Here is a 23250-nt window from a genome sequence, read left to right as displayed (position 1 = left end):
GGCGGACGGCCTGCTTCCCGCCGCTCCCCCGCCACGAACCTGCTGCGCGCCACGTGCGCGGGCGGCGGCGCGAGGCGGTCGAGGCGGGAAGCGGCCGCGCTCCCTTGAGGGGCCGAGACGGGGCCGTGGCGGGCGGGGGGTGTTCCCCGCAGTGCTCGGGAGGAGAGCGGGTTCGGTGCGAGATTGCTTTACGGTCGCGCATAAGATTGAAGAGCTCCGTGATGTAATGCATCGCACGGTTCTCAGCAGCCGCCTGAGATGACCGTTAAAGCCAAGAAGATAGTCAGATAAGGAAGGAAAGGTGATGGGATGCAGATGGGATCCTCGTGATCAGGAGTGATGAGACTGTGACAGGAGAAAAGAGCTGAACGCAGGAACGGACAGGTCAGCTGCTGGGTAAGTAGGGGAGGAAAAGCACTCTTGTACGTGTCGAAGTCAGGACTGGGAGCAGCAGCTGAGTGATTCTGTGAGGAGCTCATGAGTAAGATACGCACTTCAGTGTTTTGAAAACTGAGGTATCTGTTATCCAGAACATTTTCACTGGGAGAAGCTGCTAGAACATGCTAACTTGTAGCACTGTGCATTCTCTTGGGAAGGGTGTCATTATTTTTTATATTTCCTGCTGATTGTACTAGTTTTGTTTTGTTCTCCTAGTGGTTGTTCACGACCTCCTTTGTGTTTCTCCTTGTGACATACAAATGTGCTGTAAATACATCAGACTTCAATCCATGATTTTGATAGTAACTTTTCAAGTCACTGAAGAAACAAAAGCAATTTCATCTGTTGCTCTCAGAGTAATGATTTCTGTCAGCACAAACTGGAGACAGAAAGTGGCAGTAGGCCTGGTTGTTGTTGAAGGCTGAGGTGAAAAGCAGTATTCTAGTTTTGGAAGGGAGTAGACCCAGAACTTACCTGTGCTATTAGATATAAAGAGGACATTTTTAATGCTGAGTGTGGTGAGACACTGGAACAGATTGCCCAGAGAAGCAGTGGATGCCCCGCTACTGGAAGTGTTTGGTTTGGACTTTGACCAGCCTGATCTGGCAGTGAAAGATGTAGTCTCTAGGAGTCCCAACCCAAACCATCCTACATTTATGATTGCAAGCTGAATCAGTGCACTACGGAACATAGACTATGCAAAATTATCTCAGGAATTTTAGTTGCCACAGTGGGACAACAGAAATTTCAATCACTTCTGCAACTGTATATGCACAACTCTGGGAATGCGCTGCACTGATTTTGTATTTCATGATTCTGAAATGAGGTATTAATTCTTGGGAACAGAAAATGTTAAGATGTTATATTTTGGATTATGTGTGTGATTGTATCTGAGTCAATCAGTTGACTATGTATGTTTAAGCACATGTATGTTGGCGTGTTTTCTCCACTCTAACAAACTGAAACTTCATGCCATTTAGAATTTATGTTGGAACTCAATTTACAGTGCACTTTTCATTCCACCATTCAGAATCTCTGGTTCTAACGGCCACTGCATACATTTATTTCATTGATTTTTCTTATGTCTTGGACTAGTTTGTAAAAAATAATAAATAATTTTTAAAAATCCTCAGAGAATTAAAAAATATATATTAACGTAATTGTACTGTCAGGAGTATTTCATAGAACAAAACAGAACAATTAAATCCAGAAATCCATCAGGTTCTACATAACTTTTCCATTCCATCTCAGCACACACAGATTCAGTAGCTTGTGCATAGTTAAACTAAACACTGTAATTTTCACGCAGACTGTACTAACCTCTATATTATAGCTTGTTGTTTGTTTGTTGTTGTTGTTTTTAGCCTCCGGGACTAGCCTACCAACTGTCCTAGGAAATCTGCATTATCCTCTATTCTTTACCTTCTCTCAAAATCTGCAACACTTTTTTGATGGCTCTGCAGGTAAAGGAATTAGCAGCACATCCATTCTAAACTGTGGACATTTTATACTAACAAATCTTTAGGCCACTCTGGATTAAAATATGAATTTGGAAAGAGCATCACATTTCTCTCAAAATCACTAGCATAATCTTTTATTTAGAACAGTGGTTACATAAAATCAAAACAAAAACATGCAATTCCTTCTGTGTTGCTTTTCCACAAAAGAGCTGAATAGTGACTAAGTGCAGTATTACATTATTTACAAAGTGATATTGTTAAATTTATGCTAGTCACTTTTTTTCATTGTCTCATGGGAAATTATTTTAGTGAAAATACCAGAGGAATTTATACTCACAGTTGAAAATTTAATTTAGTGGAAGATAAAATATTTGCCAAAACAGAATTGTAGGATATCCTGAGTTGGAAGGCACCCACAAGAATCATTGAGTCCAACTCCTGGCTCCACATAGGACCACCCAAAAAGTGGACCATATGTCTGAGAGCATTATCCAGACACTCCTTGAGCTCTGGCAGCTTGATGCCATGACTACTGCCCTGGGCAGCCTGTTCCACACCCACCATCCTCTGGTACAGAACCTTTCCCTAATCTCCACCTGTCCCTCCCCTGACACTGCTCCGTGCCCCGTTCCCTCGGGTGCTCTCTCTGTCACCAGACAGCAGAGCTCAGCGCTGCCCTCCGCTCCCTGTGAAGAGCTGCAGCTGCCATGAGTCCTCCTCTCAGCCTGCTCTGCTCTGGACTGTGGAAACCCAGTGACTTCAGCCAGTCTTCATACGCCTTGCTCTCTAGACCCTTCTCCATCTTTGCAGCCCTCCTTTGGGCACACTACGAGTTTTGTGTCCTTTATTAAGATACCCAGAACTGCACACTGTGCTCAATGTGAGGCCACACCAGAGTAGAGCAGGACAATCTTTCCCTTGACCAATTGGAAATGCCGTGACCAGTGTGAACCAACGGTTGAGCCTTTATATGTAATAGATGCCTCTTGCTTTCACATGCATACCTTACACCAACTAGTCACATTTTCAGTTTTTCATGAATATTTTAAACTTCTAATTTTTTACTGAGTTACAGTAAACAAAAGGGACCCATAACTACCACATCATTTATCAAACCTGGTCTAGTGGAAGGTGTCTCTGTCTATGACAGGGGGATTGGAACTAGATGATCTTAAAAGTCTCTTCTAACCTAAATCATTCTATAATTCTACCATTCTATGATTTCATGAAAAAAAAATACCTGAAATAGAGATATATGAAAAAATGCCAGCAGCTCCTAAAATACTTGTACCCTTAGCCTGAAGGAACAACAAAAAAATGTAAATATTCAAGCTTTTGTAGCTAATGAAAGTATTTGATTACGAGACCAGGGAAACAGAACCATTTTTTACTACCAAACATAGAATTTAGATGGAAACTGTGTATGACAGGGAGCCGCCTTTGCCACTTTTAACTAAATACTTTCTAAGGATTCTTGAATATGCACACCTTGTGCGTAATTTTTATATTTACATGTTTTTAACCTTTTAACACTCACATTGGGTTCCTGCAGCCTGAATGTAGCAAAGCAGCAAACCTAAGAGAGCTACAACATTTTTTAGAAGGTCATGCAAGCAAAGTCATGATGTGTAGCATAAGTAATATGCCTTATTTATTGTCTTACCAGTAAATGTACCGTCTGTACTGTTAATATATTGCCATTCTTCTGGTACATATTCACATTCTAACACACATAGGCAAAGAAATTAGCATCATTTGTAGCAGAATGTCTGAAGAAAAAGTATGATTATTCTCAACAGCATCCTTTGGGTTGCCCTTGGAGGATGCTCTGCCTAAAACTTTAGAAGCTGTAGCATGTTCAACCACTCACCTTCATCTCTAAAACAGATGCAGCTAGTTGGATAAAGCCCTTCACTTTTCCCTTGATATTTTTATTTTTGCTGTTATTCAGTATTTGTAATTATACTATTAGCAATACATAAAAATACAAAAGTTCAGGAAATAACTCCTGCTAACTAACCTTATTTACTAGCACTTGCACAGTAAGGCAATTATGGCTAAATTCTAACACTCCACTGTTCAAACAGTGTTTTTATGGCTCTCCAACTGAATTTTGCTCCTGCCACTTATTATGAAACATTACATTTAAGAGAGGCTTGCAGCTGGTATCTATGGCAGGCAACAAGACGTTTGTCACCCATCATCTCAGGCAACAATTACCCAGCTGCAAAATGCAACCGTTACTTGTTAGCAAACAAAAAACGCACGACTCATTTTTGCATGCATGAGATTTCCAATAGTGATTAAAACCAAAGTCAAGCTAGTTTACAGGAGAGGGTGAAAGCTGAATTGCTCAGCACTCACCACTTTGGCAAAGGATAGCTATTTTGGTGACAGGGTCTACACTATTTCTCAGATAACTGCAGTATAAGACTGCAAGAAAACTAAACTCACGTATTTTTACTGCACTAATGCCTTCATTAGAATTGTTAACTTGGATACGCAAATCATTTTTCATTTTATTCAAACTACCGCTCTAATCCAGAGCCAGAAGGTAACTAAGGGCTGTAACTTAGAATTGACTAGACAATAAATGCTGAAACCTTGTTAAATTGTGAAAAATTTATTTTCATTACATACATATGAAGGTAAAAGATTTCAGTCAATAGTGTTTTGAACAAGCATTTCAGTTAGACACAGATCTGTTAGTGTAGCTAGACCAAAACTAAATGTAAAGTTAGTGTTTTGCTTTTATTTAGCAATTCATTTCTAGTGTGTATATACAGAATTCATTTTCCAGGTAAAATATGAGAGACAGTCATATTGCAACATTTACATTCCTCGTATAAAATGGTATAATACACATTTTCAGCTTGGTGCAGTTATATAAATATGTACAAAATAAACATTATTGTAGTTAATATATTCAGACTAGGTATTATTTAGCAACATCAAAAGCAGATGCACATAAATCTAAGTGAAAATGGTGAAAAACACCTTTATGATATCAGTGACCGGTACTTATATATATGAAGTAGTATAGATGATGGCTCCTCTTTCAAGCCTTCTGTGGGCATTTGGTAACTTTAAAACAGAAGTAATTGAGAAGCATTTTATATATATATATATGCCATGATCAGATGGTTTGAGTCCATCTTGATCACAAATAGATAATGATGTAAAACATACACATTTGTTCAGAGCATAAAATATTGCACAAGAGCGATTTCTTTTGAGGAAATTAATTCCCATCCTTGTGAACAGCAAAAAGGGTTCTTATACGTTTAAAGAAATTATATATTTGCAGTTTCTAAAACAAGGAACATTCAGTAATACTGTCAGAACTGTCATCCATTAACTTCTTCCCATCATGGCAATGGTATGTCACTAGCAAGAATTGGCAAAGAGAAGGCAGATGGACAGTACATGTGTATATTTATCACAGGCCGGACCAGACCCAATAGTTACCTAAACCAACTGCTCGATACCTTCAATTATCTGACAACTTAATCCTTAAAGAAACACAAGAGTCTTCACATGCTAGTCACAGTGATAATCACACAGTAGTAGAGTAAGATTCCATTCTCCTCTGTTTGGAAACCATTTTGTCCAAGTTTCCAGTCTGGAGGGTGCTTTCTTCAGTCTCACTGTCACTGCTGTCTACAACTGTGTGATCCAAAGCCATCTGACCAATTCTCCTGTGTAGATGAAAGTTTACCCCACTCTCCTGTATGGAGTTAGTTATAAAATCTTCATCAGAAGAATGAAATGACTCATCATCTCCTGTGAAATGGTTGACAATATGAATCCCATCAAAAGTGGGTTGGTCTGAGAAGCCTCTCTGTCCTTTTAGGCATTTGATCTGTTAAAAAAAACAAACAACAGGTGGGATTTAAATTAATCAGAGCTAAAGAGTCCAGCAGCAAAATCAAAACAAAACCACTCAACATTTCCAATAAATCTCTCCTCAATGGATTAAATTAAATGTTAGAAGTAGAACATTTGCTGATCACTTCTGGAAGCAGAAAAAAATAACTTCTCATTTCTGGCTGTCCAGAGACCCTGAAAGAATGTCTTAAAGAGTACTTTAAATATTAAAAAAATTCTTCTCATACACCCGTACTATTTCAGTTTTAAAGCTTAAAAATCAAGGTACCTAGAATCACTAATGAAAGATTTTTTCCAGGCTACTTTCTGCATCTTTAGCATTCCCATGAGGATGGCTGATCGTTACTTTTATAGAGTGGACAACTCATTTTGACAGCACTTTCGGCCTTCACATCTTATACCTCTGAAGCTTCGTTCTTTCCCCATCACTGATTTCTCAAATTGAGAAAAGCCCTCCCCTACTCCTAAGCAGAAGGATCCTGAGGTAATATTGCTAGTTTCATACAGCCACAGAATAAAGCGCACAGAAAATACACTCCATTCTGTCTCCATTGCAAGATCAAGTGACTTTTCATTATTTAGTTCAGAGCTAGTGAAATTTCAAGACAGTAAGAGAAATTTCTCTTCATACAGCATAGATAGATCATAATTTCAATTTTAAGAAACCAAGAGAAAAATGATTCTCAGAGCGTGGACAGATACTGTAACAGTAGTTCAAAATGCACCCTGGAGTTATAAACTATTTAACCGTGTATTCAAGCTATTCAAAAGTAAAACCTAAAGCTCTGAAGTCTGGCAAGTCTCCTGTTCACTAAGTCAAAATAACCATAGCTCACTGAAGACTTTCCTGAGATAGATTTCTTTAGAATTTCACTAACTTTTAGTAATAATTATCTCAGAGTCAGTCTGACAATTGGAAAGTATTATGATAAGAATCCTAAGGATGTAGAAAGACATCAAAATGCATTACAGAAACTTCCTAAATTCACTCGTCAGCTTAAAAAGAAAGATGCATCAAGTGCTACTTTGTAAGCAACTCTTAACAGAATCAGAGATCTGTAGAGAGAAAAAGCCTGAGGAGCTGCTTACAGCACAAACCTATTCCATGTTTCAGAAATTTGAATTGATATTCAGCTTGATAAATAAGAAACGCATGTAGGTCCTTGCTGTTTATATCAGTAGCAGATTTTACCTGTCCATTTGGGGAAGAAGGAATTTCTGTATTTACCATGGGCTTATGTAAAAGATGCAAATAAAAAAGTTCAGAAAAAAGATTGCAAGAATCACAATCATTCTAGAAGCCATCAAATCAAATGTTAACAGTATGTGAAAGCTCCATATATCTGATTGGTTTAACGTTTATCAAAATGTTCCTGTTAGGAACGTAGGTTCATGCTGTAGGCCTAAACCTTGGATGCAACTACGCATACTCACTGTTATTCCTTCAAAAGCCTTCTGAACCAAAAACACAATTGTCATGAGTAAATGATAAGCATTTACATGTACTCTTTCCTGTACTAAGAAGATTCAGCATTCTAAAGAGAATCTCTACGTCCTATTGGTCAACATATTAAGAGACTCATGAATAATGGTGTACTTCCACAAGTACGAAAAATAAAAGAAAGCTGTCAGTATTAACATCCAGATGCTTGAACCCCAAAAATCTTTCTTACCTGATGCTGACTGCCTCATTGAGCCAGGCATAAGGGAGAAATAGTAAAGAGAAATTCAGAAGTTTTAGTACAATTCAAAATTTCTTAAATACTAAATGAAAGGTGATTATCAGAAACAACTTGCTTGCAGCTAAGTCCCTTTGTTTTTTTAAATATAAACGATAAGTTGAGTTTTTAAAGGGGGGTCTTTAAAATTAAGAGTTCTACTTAAACCCCAATAAATGTTTCTGCTTTACCCCTGAGATTTTTTTTTTAAAGCTTGGAATTCAGCGATGGAAAGAAAAAGTAAAGTGCTATTTCAATTCCTTCAAGAGGCTTCAGTGATCAGTTCTTGAGATTCATCCAATTCTGAAGAAAGGAAGGAGTCTAAGAATGCTTGTCAGTAAGTACTCAATCTACTCACAATAGGGTAAGTAATAAACAAATTAGATCAAAATATGATAAAAATATGACCACTCATGTGGGTGTTATAAAGCTGTTATTGGTAGGAGACAGTATGTGAAGTTAGTCCCACTCCAATTTAATGCACACACTAGCATATTATCATTTCTCTTTAAAAGACTCCCAGCATCTTCCTTTGGAAAAATGCTCATAAAAAAGGAAGCAGTCATAGAATTTCACAATGAACAAATGGGAAATGTAACTCGAAAGACTGATACCCGTATTATGTCTAGCTGACATAATGTTGAAGCATTTTGGCATGCACACACAAAAATAATAAACAAGATTAACAAGCCTTTTCATGCTACATTTTCACTTCCACGAACACGAGCATCTCCTTAAGACGTCTTATACCTTCTGAAACCCATTTTTAAATACGAGGTCGTACATCCACAGTGAGCCACAGTCATAGTGAAACCACTGCAAAATGAACCCTGCACAAATGGAGAAATCACGAGCTAAACTAAACAGATGCAGAAACTAATATTAGCAATCCTTCATCTAAAAGGATTCTTAGCAAGTTTAATGGCTGTACAGCTACAATGCAAATGGTGGTTGTAAAGTCCCCCAACAGAATCAACTTCCTTATACAAGGACTGCTTGCTATGCATTGCAACAGAACTGCATCAGAGCATTTTAATGAAAACTTGTAATTATTGCTCTCTGAACAGTTAGAGATTTAAGACAAGCAAAACAATGTCATGCAATAAAGAAAAACAGTTAATGTAAAAAAACCTATTTTAAAGACATCCTTAATTTTCCTCAGTTATGTGGCAGCTTATATGTGGATGATATGCAAAAGGCAGGAGTCTTTTGAGACCTTCCTGATAACTCGCACAACCTTCAAGCAAGCATACAAAATAATTCAGCAATGTATATTACATCAGGTTTTCTTTCGTGTAGAAACATGATTATGGTCGCTACCAGTTTTTAAAATAAACTTAAAGATATTTGCTAAATTAGAAATACACTGCCAATATAACCAAGACAAGGCTCAAGGTTGTGGCTTTTATTTCAGCACCAGTGAATTTCCTGTTTCACATCATTGAACATTAAATTCTTTTGCTGTTGTTGTTGTTTGTTTTTGTCCATCATCCCTCCCCACCTCCACCTACCCCAAAGCTATAGCTATAAACACAGCTACCAGCAGTGTCAGACAAGGGTTGTTCTTGGAAATTACTGATGATTCAAGAAGCCCAAACCAACCAGGACAGGACAAAAGCCAAATCCAGGAACTCCCATTTACTCTGCTTACTCAAGTTAACATGATCACTGCTGTTCCTCCTGAGGGAGAGGCCTTAGTAACAGGGACTCGTTGTTTAAAAGACAGCAGCTGAGAAGGACCTGGGTGGGCTTCTCTTTAGTGAGATCCATATGAAAAGTTACAGAAATGGCAATCCTCACATCTCTTACAAAAGCCATTTTGGGTTCTCCATTGCTCCATCTACCACTAGATTTAGAAAATGAAGCAGATAAAAATACATTTTGCAGACCACAAAAGATTTGTGAGAAATACACAAAAACAAGAAAAAAAACAAGAAGAAGTGAAATTTTTTTTTCTTTCACTTTGAGGCAGACATGGAGATCTGCAGAGATATTCTTAGCAGAGGAATTCAGGAAATAGGTTACATCTTCATGTTTTCAGACAGTTTTTATCTGAAATATTATAACTTAAGCTATTAAGACTATTCCAGAACAACTTGGACTCTTAATAATTTACTTAAGTTCCACTTCAGCTTGAGCTCCAATTCACCAATTTTGAGATGGGCACAACAGACAAATATATTCTTATATAGGTAGTATTACTAAGGTGTTGTATTTACTTCCCCTGAGATTTAATTTCACGTTATTTAAAAAACAAACCAAAAACAGGAAATTGTCTTGATTTTGTTGAAATGCAAGTTATTCAACATGTTCCTGTGTTGTTGAAGAGACAAACAGAAATATGAGAGTGAATACATTTGAAAACGCATTAAGAGACTGGAAAACATTTTCAAGAAAATTTTAATACAACACAAACATGGATAAGAACCCCATGATTTCCCCTTGTATAGATAATAAAGTTAACCTGATGTGCTGGAGGTGGGTGCTTTATATAAATTTGGGTTCTAGCAGATTTGAATCATCATAAAATAGCTTTACAATTCATGTTTTTCCCTTCTCTATACCCTCAAAAGCAGTGTTTGCAAGGCAGTACAATCAGGAGTATTCAAGAAATGAATTGCATAGGAGTTTAGCAAGTCCCTTTGAAGTTATGATGTCACTGCAGGACAATCTAAACCACGCCCCAGCATACTCAGGACTGTCTGGGACTCAGCACATTTGGCCATTTAATTGAGACAGAGACTGATGTGATTAAAATAGGAACTCTACAGTGGACCTTAATAAGACTTAGTGATTCCAGATAGAAAATGTTTAGTGATTTCTGTAAAATAGTACTCCTTTTAATAGCTCTTTCTTAAAGAAAATTAACACTACTTTATACAGATGAGTTCAAGTTGTTATGTGCTGCCTGTTGGCCACTTCCTCAACACTCTATCCCCCAAGAATTTTATAATGTGCATACCAAGACAAATTAGCTGACAAATATACTTAAGAAGATTTGGTGAGTATTTGGCTCCTTTCAAAATGTAATAAAATTAATCTTAGAGAAAAGATTTGATTTGTTAGCTTTTTTTTTGGATGAGCCGCAGATAGAGGAAATTAATTTTATATCATTTAGTATGGCATGAGAGTTGAAAGAAGGCCAATTTGCAGCATAACTTAATGGTAGAAAGACGCTCTATTTGCCTCCAGAGTCTCACATCACTGAGATTCTTGATCCACAGTATCTCAAAAAAATAAAACTGCTTATAGACTAAATTCAATTTATAAACTCTAACATGATAGCAGCATAGCCTATCAACTGGCTACAGCAATTGCAGCAAAACTGCAGTTTTGAAACTGACAACAAGAGAAGTTGATTGAAAGACAGAACAAATGTTAAACACCAGGTTTGGTATTTTATTGTGGGCGCAAACAAGAACAACAGCATTATTTACCAGAAAGGACCTAGGCTGCTTTTTTATTTGTACAAATATGGCTGCTGTTCTTAAAAGACAAAAGCCCAAAGTCTTCAGACATTTTTTTCCTGTTATCTACACAGATTAAAAACAACAGTCATAACATACAACAATATTAACCTTCCCAACTTACAATTACTTGAATTCTAAATTCATTATGTGATTAACTACAAAATTATCCTGTTTAAATAGTTACCTTTGGGTCACCCTTAAACAAAAAGGGTTAAAAAACAGTTTGTGTGCCAACATGTTGCTCTATTTACCATAAATGAATTTTGCCAGACAGAATTTATGTACTGTATTACGAGACAGAATTTATGCCATTGCTTAATGTGTCACAAATCCAAAGCAAAAGAGCAGCAAGAAATTTCCAACACTTAGTCATTTCATGCCTTTAAAGATAGAATTTTTCTCTTGTAGCACTTAATATGTGGACTCTGTTTTAAATTGCTAGCTTCTGTAAATCATATTCAGTTTCACTGTAGTTTGGAAGGCTTGATAAAAACCCTACAGATGCCTGCAAATTGAAATAAAAACTATGAAGTAGCTTTAATGCATTAAATCTTTAGTTGTTTCAGTTTGTATTCAATATTGCTCTGAAAAGTGCATTTTCTGCCTTTAAAATATATATATTTTTAGTATTACCAGTTAAAGAGCTCTAGATTCAAAAGGAAATATGGTAAATGTATGCTGTATATCAGTTTTAGTAAAGACAGGATTGCTGTGTTGTAAACGTGACAAAGATTAAAACTAGCAACAAGCATACAGACCAGAAGGTTTCCAGTGAATCAGAACAGGAAACCAATAAACCGATCAATGGGAGGTCATGACTTTTTGATCACTGCACTGTATGGTTAAAGACTGTTTTTGATGTACTGCCGTGTAATCAAATTAACCTTTGAAGTTCTGTATCAAGTATGAAATAAAAAACAGTGCTAAGGAAGTACTTAACTTTTAAACTAAATATATAAAGAAAATTTAGTCTCTGGTAACTAGGTCACATTCTAACTATCGAGGGAGATCAACAAATTTGTTGTAATGAGATCATATGCAATTCCAAAAAAGTTCTAAGCTAACTTAGCCTTGGGAAGTTTCTATAAGTAGCTAGTTGGTAGGTGGAAGGAAAGTTCCCAGAAACTCTTCCCACAAGAAGTTCTAATGAAAGTGTTTATTTGGAGTGAGGACATGGCAACAAAAACATTTTAAAACAGCAGCATGATCACACTGAACGTACTGTGATTATCGTAAGACTTTTACCCAAGAAGCTACCTAAATCTCACTGCTCCTTTTCCCTAGAGCATGTGTCTATAAATAGAAAAAATGACTGAAACCTCAAGTGTTAGCTAGAACGTACTGGCTGATACAGAGACTGAAAATGTACCCATAATGCGTACAGTTACAGGAAACGATCATTTCGCACTTTTACTCTATTCTTTTAAAACAGGAGTTAACCTCAGCATCTTTAAGCAGACCAAGTAACATTTATTTTTGCCTGATACCTGAAATTACTTCTCTGTGCTGCCTGCCTTTCTGAGAACAATAAAAATTTCAGGATGGGTAGAAACATGCTAACACACAGCATTCTTCTCCTGAGCCATTTCTCAAGTAGGAAATAGATGGCATCTGTGTATGGTGGCTAGCAATTTTTTTTTTTTTCCCAAGGAGCAATTACTCAAAGTTCAAGCCAGTACCTCACTCCTTCCAATTCTGAATTCCCAACAGAACTTATTTTATAAGCAGAAACACAGGATAGATCCTGACAAAGTTCTTTGTGGTACAGCAGACAGGCCACACAGCTTAAAAGAAACAAAAATGACTCAACAAGAAGAGCATTATTGCTGCAATAGTAAAATAATGTTACCTGTAATCAGTTTACTTCCTTTGACAATCCAGATAAACTCTAAACAGGGACTCTGTATAGTTCAGTATAGGTAGCTGCATTCACTTCTATTACTGCAATCAGTAAGTAGTGTATTTCTCCACAAGACAGATCTGGAGCTTAGATGCAGTAGGATACAATCAGGAAAAAACCTCATAAAAGGGGAAATGTTTCTACAATCACCAAACTTCATTTATTTTATCATCAAATCTAATCTGTCAGTAGCGGCAGTGAAAGCTAAGATTTGTATCTAAGACTGTTGCCCTCATCTTCTAGTCCCACTGCAGTGAACAAAAATCATCATGCTCTAAGAGGAGACTGCATCACTGATCCTGGTGACACTGTTCACTCACCATTTTGTTGAAGGCATTACTGAGGGGCAAGTAGCTTGGAATCATTATGGAATCAATCCTACCTTTTTGGGCAAGTGTAGGATGTCTGGTCTAGACTACAAACACCTATTCAAAACTGATCAAAATAATCCACCAATTTTCACAAAATACACACAGCAATAACGCTTTCGCTTGTTCACTGCTTAGTTTAAGCCAGACAGTTTTTAAAGCCAGCTCTTTTATTAAGAAGGATTTAACTGAACTGGATAAAATAATGGCAAAATACCAGGACTCCTTATCTGTTCAGCCTCACATTTCTGTAACAGTATTGGTATTATCTAGCCAGTGTAACATCTTTTGATTCTCAAGGAGAGGCTGAATTAAAGGAATAAAGCAATTCAGTTTTCTAAAGCACACAGTATATATTTAACTATCCTGTGTAGACAAAGCTGCTACATTAGACTTGGTGTTCACAAACCACATGACCTCACAAACGCTATCTTATCACATCACAGGTTCCTCAGACTGACCACAACCACTTAAATCAGACTCCACCAGCACGGAGACTCTGTATCTTTGACACGTACCAGTAGACCAACTACATTTTTAGCTGTCCAGCAGCTTTGCAAGAACTTCACTTGTGGGGAGGGAAAATCTGATGGTCTCCTGTCCTACTGTGCTTGCAAGATATGGAGGAAGAAAAGCTCATGATTTATGGTGCTATAGACTTCTACCACAAGTTGAAATGCTTTGTAAATCTGAGGGCTAACATATTTCCTCTCAAAGACAGCATTTCTTATCAAGTAAGAAAACATTTACAGAACCACATATTTTCAAAGCATTTATCCAGTAAAACAAACTACTAGAAGGTGATAACGTGATTCTAGTCAGTATTGAGAACTACTTTGCATAATTTAATACAGTATTTTTAGCAAGAATTAGCAAGCATTTTAGCAAGCATAGTGAAAACTATGAATATTAAGAACAGGGAAAATTGACAGAAATCACAGAAATTAGCTGCTTTTACAGAAGCAAGCACAAAAAATGACAGTCATGATGAGCCCAATACATAGCTGCTGATACTACATGGAAAGGAAACAGTACGCTTCTTCCAACCTTTCCCGAACCTCATTATCTCCAATAGAAAAAGAGGAGAAGTAAGTTGACAAGAGACTGAGTAAAAAAATATTATATTTAATTGTAAATATCACATAAAAAGTACTAAGCCTTTTTGGGAATTCCTTATCTCTAGTTCTGATGAAATTTATGTTTATTTTTAAGATCTACAAGCTGATACATTTGATCTCAACTGATTAACCCTTGATTTGTTACACTGCAAGTCATCACCCTATAAATCTGCCTTCAGTGAAGAACTTTGTTTCTACTAGTTTGAACTAGAATTCACTTCTTCCAGTTAATCCCTCCATGTTCATTACCCAAGGCTACATACAACCCATTCACAGCTATAAATGTTATTTAAGGATGTGCCCACAATGCAGCCATTTGTGACAAACACAGCATAGGCACATCCAAACAGAGCAGCTGAACAACAGCAGTTTAAGTACCTCAGAATGAAGCTCAAACTTGCTTTCCCTGCTTCTAGTCTAGAGGCATTTCAGATTACAGAGCATTTGATTTGCTAAGCACCCAATCTGACTCAAAGGAGAACTAGTAAGAAAATAAAGAGGAAAGACAAAATGCTCCCTGGTAGTATGCCAGAAATACAGAGGAAATAATTTGGCAGTTTTTAAACACAGCTTGCTTACTTACCATAGAACTTCACGGTATTTTAAGACCAAAAGGAATTGTTAATGTGATTTGAACTTTCCTCCTGCATATTATAACGCATCAAATTCTATTTGGTTGTTGTATATGTGACCTGTTTGAGATTTTTCATCCTTCATGCTGATAGCTATTGCTTACTTTCCCTTCTCCAATCTAGTTTCAGCAGTGAAAGCCTAGAAAGCTACACTAAGTTACAAAACATCGCCTTAATTCTTAGCTTTAGCCATATTACCAATTACTCCTTTGGTCATATCTTACGCATTATCTTCAAAGTAATTACCTAAAGAGTCTTGAATTTTATTACACAAGCAAAATCTTTTAAAAGCATAGTATGTAATCTCCAACTTTTATATCTCTTTTCATTAAGGCAATCTTAAAATGTAAGCTCACCAGAAACAAGATCAGACCATGAGATAACACCTATTATCAGAATCTTACTGACTGCATTAGTTTCTTACAACATAATATCAGATCCATCCCTAGATAAAACTACCTAACTGGGAAAAGAAAGTAAACTAGTGGTCTCTACTTCCTTGAGAACTCATCAAGTTTTCAAATGCTAAAGAAAAAAAAAGGAAAATATTTCCAAAAAGTCCCCCTTTCTTTACTGTCAAGATGCAAGAACTTAAATCACCAGAATTTCTTTTGAAGTTATTATATTCTTCTAAAAAACCTCAAAAAATTGTTTTGGAAAATAATGTTTCAGTCATCTGTCATCATCTTTTCCACCAGCCATACTGAAATGTTGCTAATGAGCGCAGCTAGCCAAGGGTTTTCTAAACTTCTGAACATTAACCTTTGTAGCACACTATAACATCAGGATTTTGGTTTTCAAATACAAAAAACACACATAAGATTTCTACATTGGAAAGCTTTCTCATTCTTCCTCTCAAGATATGAGAAGCAATTATTTATTAAAAGCATCTCATATAAGAACAGCTAGGGCAAAACTAGCTCCACATGCAGTCTCTGACACTGGTCAATAGCAGGCACCTGATAAAGAGTATAACAAGAGGGAAACACTTTCACAGTTCTTCCCAGCTTCCAGCAAGTACTCTTATCAATGACGCAAATGGCATCCGTACATTTGCAGGAATTTATTCCTGCCCCCTCCTCCCATTTCACTTGAGGATCTTAATTTGTGCCCTGGCAGAGAAGTGAATAAATGCACAGCAAAGGCAAGTGAGTAGTAACTAGCTGATCTTCCCCCTTAGAGGGGCAAGTTATGCTGGCTGCTGAAGGTGACTAGAAAACAGTATAAGAAGCAAAGTGAAGGGCATTGAACAGGTGGTATATTCAAAACTTGTATTTTACCCCACGTATCTTCTCTGTATTATGTTTATAGAATTAGTTCACAGCCAAGTCCTAATCTAGTCTTTTATAGGGGCTGTGCATTCCTTGGGAACAGGAAGTAATGTCAAAGATCATAGTATTGTTTCAAAGTTACACTCAAAAATCGCAGATAAATTCACAAATTTCCTTGACCCCACAGATGTCTCAAACTTCATCCGGATTTTTCTTTTTTAACCTAAGAACACAGATAAAGAGTAGAAACTGCAGGAATTATGAAGAATATTTTGTAGGTCAAAAGTGCCAATGACTTGTCTTACATTAGAACAAAGGAAAAATGCATCATTCTGTTTTGAGTATTCTTTGGCCGCATCTGAGCTAAAAACAACTACCAGATCCCTCAAGTATAAGCGCTGTCAAAAACGGAGCTTTAAACAAAACCCTTCAACAGCTTATTCTATGATGTACTATGTATCTAAAAAGTGTTGAAACTACATTAAAAAAATAGGAAGCGGGCAACACTGGCACCTTAAAAATGAAGTTTTAGACATACCATAGTATCTCAGAGAGCTTCCGAATGCTAGTTCTTTGAAAACAAGAATTTGATCCCAACTAGATAATAACAATTTCCACTTGTGACTAAAAAAAATGTCATTACTGTTCTTCACTTAGGTAGTCAGTGCCATTCTCCTATTTTTGCATACTTTGAATTTTATACTCTTGTCAGTGGTTATCAAATATAAAGGAAAAACTCATGTTGAGTGAAGCGAGCACCAAGTTCCACATATTGCCGCTCCTGCTTCATGAAGCTGTTCCCTAATGCAGTTGTACAACATGCAGCAGAATGATACTTTTACAGAACGCTCTACAATCACAAGTTGTGGAGACTGCTTGCTTTGTGGTACTTCAATGCATACTAGGCCTTTAGCTTATTATGAAAATTGTGCTAAGTTTTAAACTGAAGGCTACATTTGAAATAAATTAGTAATAAATTAAAAACTGAAATCCAACAGCAAAACAAGCTCATTAGAACAATTCAAGAGACAAAGACTATCTAGCAGCATGACAAGGACAAATTTTAAAGATTTGCTTCAAATAACTTGACCTTAAGCATTTCAGTCCTAAATCACGAAGTCTTACATACGGGAAACCACTTGCTTCTGTCTCCAAAGGTGTCTTGTGGTCTGCCAGTATAGTTTGTGGGTACACAAGTCAATTCTAATCTTTTGTACCACTCCTGTAATCTAGGTAATACATATGAGCCTTGCAACATCCAACAGGAAGCAGAAACAGCTGCTGTGTAATATATATACAGTGACTGTATGCACAAAGGGGGAGTATATGAAATGAAGAACTTAAGCAGTTTGTAAATCATTTAATTTCATTCAGTTTGAATTAAGTGTAAAAAAAAAAGTGGCAAACAACAAAGTACCTCCTCCCCTTTCCTCTCTCCAGTAGTTCATTTCAACATAAATGACAAGCTACTTTATGACCTCTGTTTTCCTTAAGCCCTCAACTTTGCATAGCGGAAATTGAGAGCAGCCCAAACTTTCCATGTATTACCCCTCCTCCAAGTTAGCTGCTTACTTCAGTGCTACCTACTGAAGTGGGATGGTTTTTTCATAGAAATTACTTCCACCTAACATTTTAAGTGTCTAATCAACAGGAACTTCACTGAAGTTCCGGCACTCCGTGTAAAATCAGAGTATGCAAACCACGTTACAAAGTTTGCAATGCCTGCATACTCGTGCCATTTGTATCAGTTAGAGCAGGTTAAATTGTAGGGTCAAGTGACAGATTACAGCACCATCAGATCTTACTTCTGTACCAAAGGCAGGTGAGACAAGCTTACAGAATTTAATGACAAGGAACAAAGCTGTTTGGCAGCAGTTGGCCAGGGGAGATTCAGGCTGGATGTTAGGAAATACTGCTTTTCTGAAAGAGATGTCAGGCACTGGAATGGGCTGCCCAGGGAGGTGGTGGAGTCACTGTCCCTGGAGGTGTTCAAGAAACATTCAGATACAGCGTTGAGAGACATGGTTTAGTGGTGTTATTGGTGGTAGGTGGATGGTTGGACTGGATGATCTTGTAGGTCTTTTCCAACCTAGCTAATTCTGATTCTAATTGCAGCCTGTCAGATGTGTGCAGTATGCGACAGCATTTTAAAATCCTGGTAAATTAGAAGAGGCTAGGAACATTTAGATATAGATGTAAAAATGGAAGTAAAATGGAAGAACAAAATACTAGCTGTGAAGACTGATTAATAAAAATAGCAATAGAACATGAGAACATGCAAAGAGTCTAGTGGATTTCAAAAGCTCTGAAAAGTTATGGCCATGACTTCCTACTTGCATCTGTGGCAATCCTAAAATTTTGGGTTTTCATGCCACAGTTTCAGCCTTCAACAAGAAAGCCATAATGCAGAAGATAAGCAGCTAGCTTTGTGCCCAATGAAGCAAAACAATCAATAAGAGAAGCATAACTCTAAGGTGACACTAAATACAATGACTTTCCAGATGATTCACTATTGCTAACTAGAAGTACTGCAGTCTGATTGTCCTTTCATCATGCACCAGTTCTTTGAGTTTTGAAAGGTTGTGTAAGACAAAAGATGGCTGTTGTTCACTTTCTTGGGAATCAACACAGATGCGACTGACATATTTACTAAAATAAATCAACAATAATTGATTTACAGGCACATGAATTCAGTTTGAGAGAAATGACAGCTGCCTTCAGGAAATTGAAGATGAATTCTGCATTTTACTAAAGATAAAAAAATTAAACGTGCACTGAGAAGAAAAAAGTTATTAAAAGTCCCTGCAGTATAAATCCTTACTTTTTCTTAATGCAAAATATACAAAGTATCTGGCTTTTTGGCAATTCTACAAGTAACTTTCTCATAAGAAACAAAGCAAGCTGCTTATTGTCCTTTAATGGAAAACATCAGGTTACTGATTTTTAAATTTGTTTTTAGTGAGCTTAGCGATTGGTAAAGGTGCTGGACTGATGGCGCTAGAGACCATCTTCTATCTACAGAAGTGAGAGCATTCTGAGATCCTCCACTATATCATAGCTCCTAAAGGATAGATCTTAAGAGCTGGATGCTACTCAGATTGTTACAACATCACTCAATACACAAAGAAAGAATGTGCTCTAAAAAAGGCAGACAAAATTAATAACTTGTATTTATATATAGTGCACCGTCTGCTCCCAAAGTAATGACTCCCATTTTATTATGTTGGTCCATGACATTACAGCCACACGTTGGAGATATAGTAGCAGAGGTTGAACCTTCCCTCCAATACCCCACTACATTTTATTGCTGTGCAACAGATGGCAGCAGAGGGGCACTCTGCCAGAATAGTGTCTGCAGATGAAGCAAAGGTGCATCACTGAATTCCTCCATGTGGAAAAAAAATGGCACTGCTAACATCCATGCTTGCTGAACATTTACGGAGACTAAACAGTAGATGTGAGAACAGTGAGAAAGTGGGTGGTGTGTTTCAGCAGTGATGACAGCAACATGGAAGACAAGCCATGTTTGGGATGGTCATACACATTTGTACAAGTGCGGCATGCATGCTCTTGTTCATCACTGGTGAAAATGCATGGCTACTGGCAGTGACTGTGGTAAACAATAGTGTTTTGTAGCTGAGAATTTGCTCTATCAGATACTGTCATCTGTATTTCCATGGAAATAAGTAGAAGGCATTATTTCCAGAGTGACCTACATACTACAGTTTTTAACTACTACAAGGGCTGTGTATTACAAGGCACATGGAAGCAGTCTATAATGCAAAGGTGACCAGGCATTTTGCACAGTGCAGCAATAAGACATTTCTTCATAATACAGGATGAACTGAAATAAGGCAGTAAGCACAGAGGTTACATAAGCCATTTCGGTTTCAGGACCCTCTGATCTTTTTATCTAACAGTTACTACAACAATTAGAGCAAGAAAGTTTGAAGATAGAAATTTCATAGGTCAAAGGTTTTGGCAGTTAAGAACGGTATCTGTTAACCAATATTAAGCAAGCATCCTTTTTCTTTTTAAGCAATCTCGGTACACTACCACAAAATTAATCCTCATGACAAACACCAGAAGAGATCCCTACAGACTCTTCTGCATATGCAAACACAGTTTAGTTTCTAATTGAATTAGCCTTAAGACCTGTACCAAATAAAAGCAAAGGAGCTTGTTTTCATACTTGCATCTCTGAGCACAGCAGATACAACACAGCAACGTACAATCAACTCATGAAATTAACAAGATGGAAGAAATGTCACCCTCGGTAATGTCAAATCATATATTTAAGCAAATTTTAGTTTTCTTACACACAAGGATACAAGAACAATACGCATACATGAGTATTTGTTTTATTGCATTCATTTAAAATAACTTACATTGCCAAAAATCAGGTAACAAATCTCTAACAGCTACTTGAAAAGTAAAACCTGCTACACTTAAGAGATACGACAAAAGGTACAAGAGATCAGGCAGCATTTTATCACTTACCTCATGATGCAGCTCAGCTATCTGATCTTTCAGTTCTCTGATATACTGGTTAGAATCAGATTTATTAAGCTGCCCTTGAATCTTCCCTTCTTCTTTCTGTTTTGGTTAAAAAAAGAATCTTATTCAAATTGTTCACAAATATACAATCTTAAAATGCTGTTTTAGTTGTCTGCACATTTTTATTGCACACAGATATCCACGCACACTGCTCAGCATTTTCTACTTAGACGAAGTTTTCCGCAGGTATCCAGGGGCATCAGCAGCTCAGAACAAGTTGATCTACTACGGAACACTAGGTATGACAAGTTTAGTTTTCTCTTAAGGAGTTTTAAAATATAGTGATATTTATTGTGTAGGAACACCACAAAGCAGAAGGGAAGAGAGGAACATCCCCTAATAGCATTGCTATAAGAGATGCAATGAAACTGTACGATGAGAAAGAAATGAAGAGGACATTTGTCAAGTAAAACGTAGCTATTAACTGCAGATGACTTCATCTTGAAACGTTAAAGCCTACAACACTAACTTGCAGCTTGTCTCTAATGTGACCAAACCAAATCCTTGGTAGATCTCAAAAAAAAAAAAGACTGTTGGGTATTTTTCCCCCCCAGATAAGCAATTTCTGAAGCAGCCACCAACTCTGGCAGATACTTTATATAAGTCTTAGCACCAACTGCAAATCACATACAACCAATACATTACAGAAATCCAACTGTACATGGAACATAGCTTTCTAGCTGTAGTTCATTTCACTAAATTCCTATTTATGCTTGAAGAAAGCAAACAATGAATTTCAACAGGCAAGCTCAAAGTAATTTGCAAACAGAATTTCAGTACCTTGTAGAATGAGAGGTGTCAGCTACTCTTCAAAATACAAAGCAAAAAGCTTTGACAGAGCTTTCCCTGAAACATCAGCACCAGGACACAACGTGTGCCAGGAAGGCAGTAGCAATGCACTGCCTTCCAAACCATATTACTACATGAAGAGAAGAACCCTGAGTAATGTCAGTGTTTGCAGTCTCAAATGTATTTCTTTTAGAGTTGTTTTTTTTTGTATCAGAGTACACATTACAAAGTTACTTTGTGATATTTACTGTTAACTCACATAAACTACAATGGAATAGCAGTGCATAATAACATATTGAATTCAGTTCCAAGCCAACCTATGGCTCAAATTCACACACACAAAGTGTGAAGTAACACTATTTTTCCTGTGCTAAAGAGGTTAAAAAAAACTACGTGTGTGTATATATAAAAAAACTCATCTCTCTTTATAAGGGGAACTAGTAGTATTTAGAAATACAAACAGAAGGAACATAACTTGCAGAACAAAAATAATACAGTTTACATTCATATACAGAAAAAGCTTCATTGATGCTAAGAATTTAGACAAGAATGATTTCATCTCCTGTGACAGCAGGAGCACATGGAAGAAACGTTCACTTAAGTCCTTCATTTGAAATGGACTTTTCCATTTTAGCATCTCGTTCCTTTGATTACAAATTACTATGTAACCATGAAGCATGGTATCAGAAAGCAAATGTAAAGCCAGGTTCTTACACTAAATATAAGACAGACGCCACAGCCTTTTTAGAGTGTAGTAAGCATGTGAGTTTACATTAGAATTGAGCGCACAAGAGGACATGAAGCAGGCATTTCCAAGTTGTTATAAGCTAACAGCAAAGTCGATACAATTTACTCACTTAAATTCAGCGCTGCACAAATAGCTGGAAGCTGCTACTATATACCGTATAGAGTTTATATCATTGGGAATTATATATTATTAATCTTAAATGATTTTTACTCTAGATAACACTAAAGTAAACATATATCACAGAACAATTTAACATTGTTTGTTCATGGAAAAACAGTCTACCTCCTTAAATTGAATGCCAATATAAACCTGGCTTGCAAGGTCTTTGTCATTAACGAAGGTCAAAGAAAGTTTCGGTTTTCCTTTCAGAACTTACAGATTTTGTAGAGGTGACAGTTCAAAATGCCCTTAGCACAGGAACCCTGCAATGTGATTTTCTACACACACATTTTTCAAAGAAAACTTCTGCTGCAACTTCCTCTTGCAGCATTCAAAACACTAGAGGTCAGAAGATCCTTTTATCTAGCTACAAAAATTTTAAAAACCACCAGTACTTCTAACTAACTGTTTAAGTCCATGTTCTGTAAGCTACAAAGCCTATTTTACAGTGGGTATATTGGAAGGGTGCCACGCTAATTTTAGGCTATTTATCAGAATATTCTTCATAGCTGCTGCTGCTGCTTAGAAAGATGAACAAAGATGTATTTTTTACCTATTTTATTTTTCCTTCTGAGTTGTTTAATATCATCACTTCTGTAAAAGGCACTCACACAGGTGTGCAAGCAAACCACTGGAAAACATGCAGTTATCATACATTCTACCATTAAAATATTTTTCAGTTCCTACAAAAATATTTTTTCTATAAATCAGATAAGCAGACAGCTGAAAATGCA

At 36.9% G+C, this 23250-nt stretch overlaps 1 protein-coding gene across 7 annotated transcripts in view; it reads right to left on the bottom strand.

Moving 5' to 3' along the window:
- Positions 4506 to 23250, bottom strand: part of EVI5 (ecotropic viral integration site 5) — a 66792-nt gene continuing 48047 nt past the window's right edge. For 6 of the 7 annotated variants that reach the window (XM_021404788.1, XM_021404782.1, XM_021404787.1 and 3 more), the window contains 2 exons: positions 20764 to 20859; positions 4506 to 5760 (listed from right to left, as the gene is read on the bottom strand). In XM_021404788.1, the coding sequence (XP_021260463.1) occupies positions 5455 to 5760; positions 20764 to 20859 (402 nt within the window). In that variant the 3' untranslated portion in view covers positions 4506 to 5454. The remainder of the gene's footprint in view (positions 5761 to 20763; positions 20860 to 23250) is intronic. The other variant, XM_021404783.1, reaches the window with a different exon arrangement.

This window comes from Numida meleagris, chromosome 7 (assembly GCF_002078875.1).
Source record: "Numida meleagris isolate 19003 breed g44 Domestic line chromosome 7, NumMel1.0, whole genome shotgun sequence".
Classification (NCBI taxonomy): domain Eukaryota; kingdom Metazoa; phylum Chordata; class Aves; order Galliformes; family Numididae; genus Numida; species Numida meleagris.
This window is presented reverse-complemented; position numbering and strand designations above follow the sequence as displayed.